The following is a 12026-nucleotide window of genomic DNA, read 5'->3' on the forward strand; positions in this document are numbered from 1 at the left end:
ACCCAAACAAAGGGTTTGGTTAAACCGGACTACACACGGCTGGTGTGTGAACCCGTCATAGGAAAACTACAGCTGACAGGCTTTTTTCGTTGGTGCCAGCTTTTCTTTGTTCTTGATAAATCTGCCGTAATGATCAGGATGACGGCTCTTGAGCATTTATAGTTTTGAAGGAATGACATTTGGCTCCTCCTTCCACGACGAACAGTGAGAAATCACAGAACTGTCCTGTTATATTGTCGGAAGTACTCATTTCAGGCCAATACGATATTTCATTTTAAAGCCTGGCGTGCTGATATTATTGTGCATCCCTATTAAATGAGTAGTTACCACAATCTGCTGCACATTTCCTGCTCTTCACTTCACACGCTCGTCAAATGAACTGTGATGTAAATCAGGAGAAGTGTCATGAAAATGGGTTGAAAACCCAACAACCAACAACAACATGCTCTGATGAGCAAAACTTGCTAACATGACACGTTTTCAGTTGCTAAAAACTGATTATTGTGGTCACACTTACAGTGTAAAAGGAAATTCAGCAGTTTTTTATCAATGAACAAACACTTTTTTGATCACGTGGCAGCAGCCATGAGGAAAAAACGAAACAATAACTCACAGGTAAAATGTATGATTTGACAGAAGTTGCTATTGATTTTCAAAGAATGAGTATTAATAAATTAGGGTAATGTGACCCTGGCAGATCTAAGACAACATTAAAGGGATAGTTTGGATTTTTGAAGTGAGGTGTATGAGGTACTTATCCATAGTTAGAGTATTTGAAGAAGCAGAGAGGAGTACCAGCACAGATGCTGAAGAGTGAACTGCTGTGGAGGGTCAGCAGCAGAGAGGCGTTTTAGCCACTAAAAAGGTCCATCAAAAATAATCGACATCAGTTGAAGGGTAGGTTATATTTTGAATATTTCCACCGCTTTTATCTTGTTGTCAGACAGTATTTTCCAACAAGAAACTGTCATTAAATAAGCCAAATATGGTTCTGTATCGCTCCACCAAACTCCATTTGTAAAATCAGTACTTTTACCTTGCAGAACTCGGGGGTTTCTGGTCTGCTGCTCCCTGAATTTGTTTGTTTGTTTTATTGTGAGACTTCAACTAACTCTTTAAAACACCAAACTGTCCTAACTATCCCTTTAAAGCACACAAAAATGACACAAACACAGTGAATCATAAAAAAGGTTTCCTAGAAAACCATACAATGGAAATTACCAAGACATCTGGTGCTTTATGCTGAGCTTATGACTCATAATCATTACCATCAACAGAGAAGCACCCCTGCTATTGTTGTAAATGGACTGCACCTTAAAATGCATCACATTAGCCTACACACACACACACACACACACACACACACACACACACGCCCATTCATACAGCAATGGCGGAGAAGCTGCCATGCAAGGCCATGAGCTGCTCACCAGGAGCAGTTTGGGGTTCTGTGTCTTGCTCAAGGACACTTCAACATGCCGGGAACCGATCGTGATAACTGGTCGACCGGTTCTACTGCCTGTCGTCCTTCACACACAAGCAGCAGACTGACTAGAGGGACGGTGCAGTATGACTGCTGAATGAGCTCTGTAAAAACGTATATATTATTGGAAGACAACTTTTTTTTCATGCATTTTTTTCCAGGCATTGTGGGTATTCACTAAACATTCTTTATGATGTAGGCTGACACATGGAGCATTGCCTCAGGGTGGACAGTATGTTCTTAAAGAGCTTCTTGTAGCTACATTACTACAGTACTTTGAGTAATACTAAAGGACAATATGTACATTTTAAAAAGGACATGTTACAGCTGTAGCTACTTTTTATTATGACTTCTATGCAGCAAGCATTCTGCTCTCAGATAGACTGATATGTCCCTGAAAAACAGAAATATTGTTCTTCAAATTGTTCCTTCGCAGGATGATAACACTAATTTTTGCAACAGTATTTTTTTTTATTTATCCCGAGTTCTTTGCAGTCTCTGGGACAGGAGATAACCTGATCTCCTAAAGGTCAACCCCACATGGAGATGGGTGGGTGTGTTATGAGATGCAGCGAACACAGCAGCATGGAGTTATTGTGCCTCTGTTGACAGTAGAGAGCACAGTGAGTGATTTTCGGGCGTTTGAAGCCCCAGTTAAGTTTTGTTTTCTGGCTGTTCTGATACTCTGCACACCTCTGCACACCAGCCCAGTCTACACAGCTGTCTGTTTGTCGTCTCCCCGTATGGTTGCCGGGGACGAATGCTTATGAAAAGTGGCTGAGGAGGGTAGAAGAGGTGTAGCAGGGCGGTTGGGCTGGTTTCAGATTGTGTCTATCCTTCATTCATTCTACTTTCAGGTAACCGTTAGCATCATTTCTCATCCCTCTGCTCCTCTCTCGCCTCCTCCCACCCCCCACAGTCCCTCCTCCGCCCCCGGCATCCGACCGATGGTTCGACCACCCGTCCTCAGGCCCCTCGTGGAAGCGCAGCCGCAGAGTCTTGCGGATGACCAGGCGCTCCACGATGAAGGAGGCGCAGAACCAGGGCACAGCGTACTCTGCCGTGATCAGTCCCATGAAGTTGTAGCGGAACTCGGAGTAGTCCCAGGGGCAGGCGTTGAACTGGCGCAGCAGCAGCCCCGTGCCGAACTCCCACAGGTACGTCCATAAAGTGTAGATGATGCAGCGCAGCAGCACGGGGCAGCGGCCGCGCAGCTTCAGGTACATTCGCTCCACGATGAGGATGCAGGTGCCATAGATGAAGAGCGCCCACACACTGGTGACGCCAGGGAACTTCCAGTTGCAGTTGACCACGAACTCCCAGGCGGCGGTGAACATGACCTCGCAGAAATAGCCATGGATGGCGTAGAGGTACCAGCGTGACAGCGCCGTCAGAGGCACAGGAGTCTCGGGGGTTTCCAAGGTCACCATCCTTCTTCTTGGTTTCACGTAAATCTTCTGGTTGTTCTGATGAGATCTCAGGTCTGAGGGGAAAGGAGAGAAAGAAAAGTGTAAAAAAGTGATGTAACAGCTACACTTGACAATGTATATCAATTAAAAATAAAACAATAGACATGAATTGATCACATTGGACCTTCAAATATTGCAGGGAGCTACAATGAGCTGTTTGTGAAAAAGCTGTAGGCGACACTCTGCACACCTCCAACTTCCCAGCAAGTAACCAACTCCTTATATTGTGTCCTGCTGTTGTGTGGAAAACTACTTGTACTGTGCTCAGCATGAAATCATCACGGTTGCTCAGGAGGACATAATGGAAAGAAGCAGATTATTGTTTGACTTCGTTATTAAAACAACATGAGCTTGTTTGGCTGCACTGTAAACAGATATGATGACTAAAATTGTTCTCTCAGGTCAGTCTACATTTTGATGAATACTCCGATCAGCCTCTGGTGTCTTAATGAATGTATTTAATTAGTGCTGGCGCCAGGAGCAGTGAGTGACTTCATGTGGCTTTGCTTGACCAAAACACTTCCATTAGGCAAGATATGGTCAAGAAAAAGTCTTTTTTTTTTAGTCTTTTGCTCTGAACAGCCGGAACCAGCGCATAAAATAAGCATATCTCAAGAAGCTGATGCACCCCAAGGTCTTTCTAATCTTTAGGACTTAACAGTCTGGAACCACCTCATGTTAAGATGGTATAGAGGTCGTAGTGACAAGTTTGAGTTGTGAAACACAAGTCCAGAAGTTCACATACACATTTCAGATATACCAGTTGCTCTTCTGTTGCATTTCTGACAAAGTTCATATTATTGTATGACTTTAGTGTTTTAAAAGGTTAGTTTATTTTCCACAAAGTCACACAATAACACAAAAAAAACTAACCGATTGAGACAGCAGACGCTGAGCAACTCCTGTGTTCTGCGAGGTTAAATTACCATTTTTGCCAATGGAGTCTGGTAGGTTTGGAGAGAGTGATGTTTGGCTTACATAACGGTAGTTTCCTGTTGCAAAAGGCTGTCTGATAGCGAGGTAAAACGGTGAAAATATTGAAAATATAGCAAACACTTAAATGGATATTTATGTTTTGTTTTGTTTTTTAGCTGGGTTCGCGCTTGCCACCACCTCCTCATTAATTTTCTACCACGAGACGCACCAGTTGGTCTCCTGTTGCATTTCCGACAATTTTGCTGCTCCAGTATTAACTTGGTGTTAATACCAGTAACGACGGGTGTTTCCAGATCAATGAGGGCTGAAATCTTTAGGATTACAACTTTAATTGCAACTGGCTCTAAAGCTGAAGTTCAATTAAGGACAAGGGAATGAAACACTTGGTTGACATCAGGAAGATGAAATTGGATCCGGCAGGGCTACAGAGCTCTTCAGCTCTACAGGCTCCCCTCAGTCGATGCTATTTACTGACTGACTGAGGGGGTTTCTTATGTAAGGTATAGCTTTATCATCTGACTGCCTACATCATGTGCTCTTTTTCCAAATCCCGTAGCTTGACGCACACAGGCTTTGGTATCAGGTGTCAGGAGGCCCACGCAGGGTTGGATCCTTCCTCTACTCTATTTATCACACCGCATGTCTAATAAAAAACACAGAAGGCAAACAGCATCATAGCGAGGAGTTCAAAGACCACATAGCTGAGAGGACCACTGAGTATATATCTTCTACTATACAATGCCTCCAGAGGAAACTGTGTCATAACAGCAACCATTATACAATGGATCATAACCGCTCTGTAAAATACGAGCTCACAGAGAGGTTAGGAGTACAAAAGCTTGTTTGAAGAACAAAAGCCGATTTTTTGGCTCTTTTTGTCTTCAAAGGCTGGCTGGGACCCAGAGTGGGCCCATGGGGATTAGCACATTTCTCCCAAACAAGGAACAAGGGTTTCATGTGAGGAACTGGGCCACAGCGATGGACCAACTGACCTCCCTAAACCCTTTATAGGCTACCATCTTTTCACTGCCTGCCTGGGAAACTCTCCCTCACTTCTCATCCATTCAAGAAGGCCTGCGTCACACAGTGTTCTGCCAAAGGTTCTGAGCATAATGCCTTAACCTGTGAGGAGAACCAGATGTACTAAAATGGTTCTAACACATCAGGACATCTAGAAGTAGTTGCCTATTATAGTAACGGATGCTAAATTGACTTTTCTCTGCATCTTTGTCTTGAAAAACTTCCATCACATAATCATCAATACAAGAAAGTTTAAAGGAATAGTTCAACATTTTATTTGCATTCTTGCTGAGGTAGATGTGTTCTAAGTTGAGTTAGCTTAGCTTAGCATAAACACTGGAAACAGAGAAACAACTGGCTTGGCTCTGTTGGAAGGTAACAACATCCACCTGGTAGCACCTCTAAAGCTAACTAATTAACACGATATATATTACATTTGTTTAAAAAAAAACCCAGTGACATCACAACTTTGGGACGTCAGTTTCAGTTCATTTCGCTTTCGAAAGCAAGAGACAACGCAAAATGATGTTGAATACAGGGGACACCTATTGTCCCCATGTCTCCACCACACTAGTCAGCATGGTGAGGTCACTTACTTTCAACCTCAATATTATTTTTCAATATTATTTGCAATATAATGGGCACTGTCATGTGCAATATGAGGCTTCTATCACATTAAATGGCATGTTTTAATATCAAGTACAATCATAATGTGCAACTGTATTTTCTTTTATGTTTCATATACAATTTTTAAAACTGTGTGCAACACTACTTTTCAGTATCAGGGGCTATATAATGTTCTTTATCATGTGCTATATTCAGTATCATGGGCTACATGTGCAATGACATTTATTTCATTCTATAATGTTTAACGGTATGTTTTAATACATTGTGCAATATTACTTTCACTGTCACTATCTTTCATTATTATCATGTACAAATACATTCAAAGGCATGTGATATCTTACATTCATAATCTGGTACAATATCACTGTTTTACTACTTTTCTTACGACTTGTCTGCAGCTGTCTGTGTTTGCTTCCATTTGGGAGTAAATTCAGGCTTTGAGGGAGACGGTGGACTAAAAAGGCTCAGGAGTGTGAGGAGCACACTGAACTACATTTTCTAGTCAGCACTGTGAAAGTTGTGAGGTAGTGTTCATTTGTAAGGTTGCCAGATCCCTGTTGTTCTTGCAGAACTGGGCCTGCTTATTCTGCATGCAAATTACCTTTACGCAAATAAAATAATTTATTCATCCCAAAATCATACCAAACTGACTCCAGATCCGTACATACACACACAGATTTGGCACACATCACACACACACACTAAGGCCATGTGATTTGGTAAAAAAGTCATATTGCAATTTTTTTTTACTAAACTTGTGAGTGCTATATGTGACACGATTAGTGGAAACTTGCAGAAAGAAAGCAAACGCATATTTACCAAAACGTTGAAATATTTTTTTCAACTAAATAATCTTTTGTCTGTATCAAAGCAGTATGGTGACAGATCCAAGCACTCTCTCAGGTGTTATTATCCCCCCTCCATCTCTCCATCTTTCACCCGAGGATCACATGTCTTCATTCTCCCCATCCACTTTCCTCTCCCTTTTTCACAATTCAATTCCCCCCGCTCTCTTTCCGTTCGCCTGCACAGACACCATTTGTTCAGCACTCACATGCCCACTAAAGCTGCTAATGATGAAAAATTTGGAATACAATATTCAGCCATGTTACACTCAACCTCCTGCCAAACAACCTATAGATACACACAAAGGGAGAGGGAGAGATTTCAAAAGAATGCTGCTGAAAATCAGCATTTCACCAAATTTGTAAATACGTGTTCAGCGCTTCTGGATGTTAGTCTTTTCATCTGTTGCATACATGGTGAATGGCTATTTCAGGAGAGGTAAAACTAGGTCAACTTGACATTTTAGTCGCTTCATGTAGCAAGAAATCATTTCTCACTGGAAGTATTGACAAAGCGTGGAGGGGTTTCTTTTTCTCCTACACACCTGTCCATGTTCTCAGTGTGTAAAGGTTTTTGTTTTGGTTCAATAGCCATAAATCAGTCTTCAGTTCTTCTTGTCTCTATATCAGAGACATCAGGATTATCATAATGACTGCCTAAGAAGTTTGGCAGCCTCCCCAGGTCTTTATAATGCATTTTATATTGTCAACACAACCGGTCAGATTACACTAGAAATCCCTCAGATTGTTTACTGTGCAAAGACAGATTTGTTTATGTCACGAAACAGGAAGAGAGTGTTTTGTGACTGAGCGAACAGGTTCCTGAGACTCTTCCAAAGGCAGATGATAACAGTGAATGAATGAATGGCCACTTCGAACACATTTACTCTTAATAAAGTGAGCACAGGGAAGTTGAAACCAAAGAGGAACATCCTCTTTGCTACAGAAATGAATCAAGTTTGAAATCTGATCCTACAGCTTAAACACAGGCAGTTGGCAGATTTTATCAGCTGGGGTTATCGTTGCTAAATGGTTAGCACAACTGCCAACTAAGTGTGATAATCACTTCCATGATGAGACTAACTGACCTATTTGAAGTCCCGCACCTTTCTTCTCTGTGCTCCAATAACGGTTGCACCAGCTTGGCGCCTGGCTCAGTCAACTTTCTGCTTTCCTGTTTCCTTTACTTAGATTAGCTAGTGTTAATCTCCGTAGCAAAGTGTGAGCCAATTAGCTAGCTAATTTACATAAATCATTAACTGTCAGTTAGCAAGTGTTTTCCCAAAATTAGCTAACATAAGATGTGACTTTATACAGTATATGTTGCTTTTACAGGTCCCTCAGCAACATCTTTTAACCGGCTTCAAAACCTGGTTTTGTTTTCAACGTGGACGAGCTGAACACATAAATTGTAAGTACAGGAAACAGGAAATGAGAACACTGACCGAGGTTTTGCTGGACACCATGCATGCTCAACTGTTTTTGGAGCACAACGTGAGAAGGAGCAGGATTTAAGATTGGTCATTGGCGCATTCACGCCATATGGGCAAATTTGACACAAATGATTGGTATTTGAAGGTCAAAGGTCACAGTGACCTCACAAAACCTGGCCATAACCCAAGAATTCATACACTAATTACAACAAAATTAGACAAAAATGCCTAATAGGACACAATGATGGTGTCACATCGTAATGTTCAGCTCTCCATCAGTCCTCTGTACTTTTCTGTAAAAATGGTCTCTAAGTGAAGACAGCATGTTTCTCACTGGACATTATTCACTGGAATCACACATGTTAATATAGTTATAACTTAAATTTGACCAAAAAGACACTTGTTATTTAATTCCTTCAAAGTCTTCACTACATCTATTACATGAGTCTGGGCAGACAAGGATGTAAACTGCAACTTGGCTGGTTGTCAGAGTGATGCAACTGCGAGGCGGTTATTCTCGTTAGTCCTGACTTGACTACAAAAGTCATTAAGTTGAGTGTTGATATCAGGCACTCCAGATAAACTGTTACATGACCTTTTTGCTGCTCTTTTTTAAGCACTTTTGCTTTTATTTGATAGACAGCAAGTAGCTCTCGGAGGGATCCAGGATTGGGCTACATGCAACCAAAGTCCCTCAAACCAGGCTGCTGTGATTTTATGTTCAGCATCTTAAAGGCCTGAGCTGCCAGGACGCCCCCACTCACCCTCTCTGTGTGTGAATTTAGGAATATATATTGACTTGTTGCCTCAGCATGACACAGTTCACACACTGGGCGCTATTTGATTCTGCTGCTGTTGTTGTTGTTGCAGCTGTCGTGGGATATCGCCCACCAACCCACCGCCCCACCAGCTCTCCCATCGGGCCGAAGTATTGATCGGCAAGGTTCCTGCCAGCTCTCGCTGCGGCGACCTGCTTCGCCATTGCACTCTATTGAACCCCGCGACGGGACATCACAGTGTGATGTTGATCAGAATGGCAAATGTGATGGAGTTGCCTGCTTTGTAAACCTCCCGATGACCACGGGGAGACACGGCGCAGGTAGGGGGTTGTCTGAACTGAAAGGGAGGGATGTGTAACCACGGAGTGCCGCAGGTTTGTCTGAGGACGCCGAGGGAAGACACCAGCTGAGTGTGTGCTTTTATAAATGAAACAGAAGAAGAAAGATAGAGAGAAGGAGTGTGTGATAACAAGCTTTGGACTGAGGGCTGAAAACAAGGCTGACAGGTCTGTCAGTTAGACACTCTCTGACTGCAGGTAAACAAAGACGAGCGTGAAGAGAAAGCACACCGATACGGGAGGTCAGCCAAGGTTGAATTAAAACAAAAAAAAAACAAAAAAACAGGAAACAAAGAGGTGACTTCACTGTGCTGACAGCATGCTGACAGCTGTGAACTCTGACACCGTGATTAAATCAGAAACAAAACCCGATGCTGACCTCTCATCATGACATAATCCCTCTTCATGTACTGTAGCGCTCCGGCTGTGGCACAGATCCCGGCCTATGCAGACTTTCGAAGGTCACTTTGGGAGGCTGCGGTGTAACGTATAGAAACCAGCCGTATCCAGTGCAGTTAAGTGCCAGTGACCAAGGGGACCTGCTCACCGCTTCATCGCCAGCGGAAACAGCAGCTGCCAGAAACATGACCTTGTAGCTGCATCTGTTCCCGCAGATTTGAGGCTAATATTTCTGTTTTGTACCTAACTTTCCTGACATGCACCACCCAGGATACATGACAAGCTGACAGGACAGAGCTGAAACGGTTAGATTATTTATGATAAAGGAGTAATTACCAAGTTTTCTGCTAATCTGTTCATTGTTTTAGTAAATTAACAGTCAAAGGCAGCGTTTACACCTGGTATTAACATGCGTCTTGGTTGATCAGATCACAAGTATAGGTGTGAACGCACCCACAATGCACTGAGATCTGATCTCTGAGACGACATTTAAAAGTGGTCTCAGCTGCATGTGACTACATTCTTTAAGCAGTATGAACGCAGTTTGTCCTGGGCCACACTGAAGGACTGACCACTTGACTGACTACTGTAAGTGCACATGAAACAGCTGTCTGATTTCCATTTGGGTCACTGTCATGTAAGTTATGCGTTTGGGTTCTATTACCGGTCAAGATAAGCAGCAGATGTTTGTGGACACACAAGTTGTTTTAACTGATTTCACCATTGAACTACTAACCTCACAAATATCCCCAGAGTCCCTCAAAAAAATATTACTCATTTTCGAGAGTTGTTAAGTGAGTTGAAACGTCATAAATTTTGCAAAATGGCGATGACAAATCATTTGTGTCCTCATGTAAATTAAAATTTGTTATAAAAAACACTGTCAGTTTGTTGTGAAATCATTTGACCCCACTGTTTCAAATGATTTCACCATTTTCACTAAATTCATGAAAGAAGACAACATTTTTGACAGGAAACAAATTTTACAAATACAGTAAACAGGAACCAACACATGTGGGGGTGCAAGCTGAGCAGTGTGTTGAAGGGAAGGCAGCAGATATTGCCAAAGTTGTGGTAAACAATCTTATGATCTATTATTATGATGACAAGCATAACTTTCCAAGTTACACCACTGAAAAGTTACAGCCTACAGGATGTCACTCAATGGAGGCGAAAGGGGCGGCTTTTGAATCAGTCACTCTTCCTTTTTTCTCTTCTCCGATGTCCTACACCATTGCTCTTCAGAATAAAACACGACATGCATCTGTCTTATCTTTTAATTTTTTTAATTTTTCTTTTTTTTACTTTCTTTCCTGGGCTTTTCAACAGACCGTAGTTAAACAAAGCAGCATACTGTACACATGTATAAACAGTTCAAATAGTTGGTCAAAGTTATAGTCACTGTATAGTCATAATTTTTTAAAGAAAATCAGAGAAAGAAGAGTCTAACGTGGTTTCACTCTAACTCTGATTTGCACATTTTTTCTGTTAATAATACAAATCTATAAATTAATCAGTAATGCAGTGCTGCTAACCTGAAAGCTGACTGTTGCAGTCAGACAGATTTACATCTTCCTAAGTCAGCATTAATAGATCTTGATCGAATTAGCTCGTTTTTGTGCATGATTAGCAACTGATTGAGTGAATGACGAGAGGTGTGTGTCAAGTGGGGGTGAGAGAAGAAAGATGGACAGGACGAGGGATGGGAGTGAGGAAGCAGGACAACTTTCCGAGACAGCAGAAAAAAAAAGGATCCCGATCAATCAAACTGACAGGTCAATTAACCCTGAAACAGCAAGCCGACCCTAAACAGCATCACGTGTCTCCGTCTGCATCTGGAGAAAGTCTTCAGACCAGTGCTTCTTCAGGGGGGGACGTGGACGGACCAGGGGAGAAATATAGAGTGAAACAAAGTTAAATGAATGTGAATGACAAGTTTGCTGATTCCATCACGCTAAACTTTATTTTACTAGAATTTAACGTAAATCATTTTTCTCAGTTGCTCAGATGGTGTGAGTTGCAGAGTTTTTGAGATATTGGCCATAGAGATGCTTGCCTTTTCTCCAATATAATGGAACTAAATGGTACTCAGCTTGTGGTGCTCAAAGCGCTAAAAAAAACACAGACATCACTTCAGTTGCTTTCTCAAAAACTCTGCAACTCACACCAAAAAAAATCTAGGTGGATAAGTAGCACTACAGGTTCGGGGTTGGAGCCTGTTGTTGGAAGCGAAACTGCTCAGTGGTGCATGAAGCCGACTTCCAGGTCTAAATAAAATCACCTGGATCTTCCACATATACTCCTGCATCATGCAGCCCATAGAGCAAGCTCACGACTGACCAGATGCACACTGCTTGCAACCAAGCTAACAGCTGTTACCTTTTCTTTTGCAGAGACATAGGCATTTTAATGCCACAGCTCACCTCCCAACGTGCAAAAACAAAGTTCCCCCTCAATGCTATTTTGCAGCAGCAGCACCGTCGCTGCATCCTGGGCTTAGCGTCGCCCAAGACATTTGTGATTGGTTAGCAGATATCTTCAAGAAAGCATTACATAAGTTTTAACCGTGTTCCAAGATCATAAAAAATCAATTCCAAAAACATGCTTGTTATTTAACATGCTTGAGACAGACAGGGGATTTGACACTGAAGAAGCAGATAACTACTTATCGCATTTGACTGCATTCTCAGACAGTTT

At 42.1% G+C, this 12026-nt stretch overlaps 1 protein-coding gene across 1 annotated transcript; it reads right to left on the reverse strand.

Annotated features, from left to right (window-relative positions):
• Window positions 1-470: 470 nt before the first annotated feature.
• tmem229b (transmembrane protein 229B) lies at window positions 471-11194 on the reverse strand. Its single transcript, XM_084742862.1, has 2 exons — window positions 11134-11194; window positions 471-2966 (listed from the first exon to the last, which is right to left on the reverse strand). Exon 2 carries the CDS (start codon window positions 2911-2913, stop codon window positions 2326-2328), a length of 588 nt encoding a protein of 195 aa, XP_084598988.1. The 5' UTR covers window positions 2914-2966; window positions 11134-11194; the 3' UTR covers window positions 471-2325.
• Window positions 11195-12026: the final 832 nt, after the last annotated feature.

Source organism: Lutjanus erythropterus, chromosome 18 (assembly GCF_056507025.1).
Source record: "Lutjanus erythropterus isolate fLutEry1 chromosome 18, fLutEry1.hap2, whole genome shotgun sequence".
NCBI classification, from domain to species: domain Eukaryota; kingdom Metazoa; phylum Chordata; class Actinopteri; order Lutjaniformes; family Lutjanidae; genus Lutjanus; species Lutjanus erythropterus.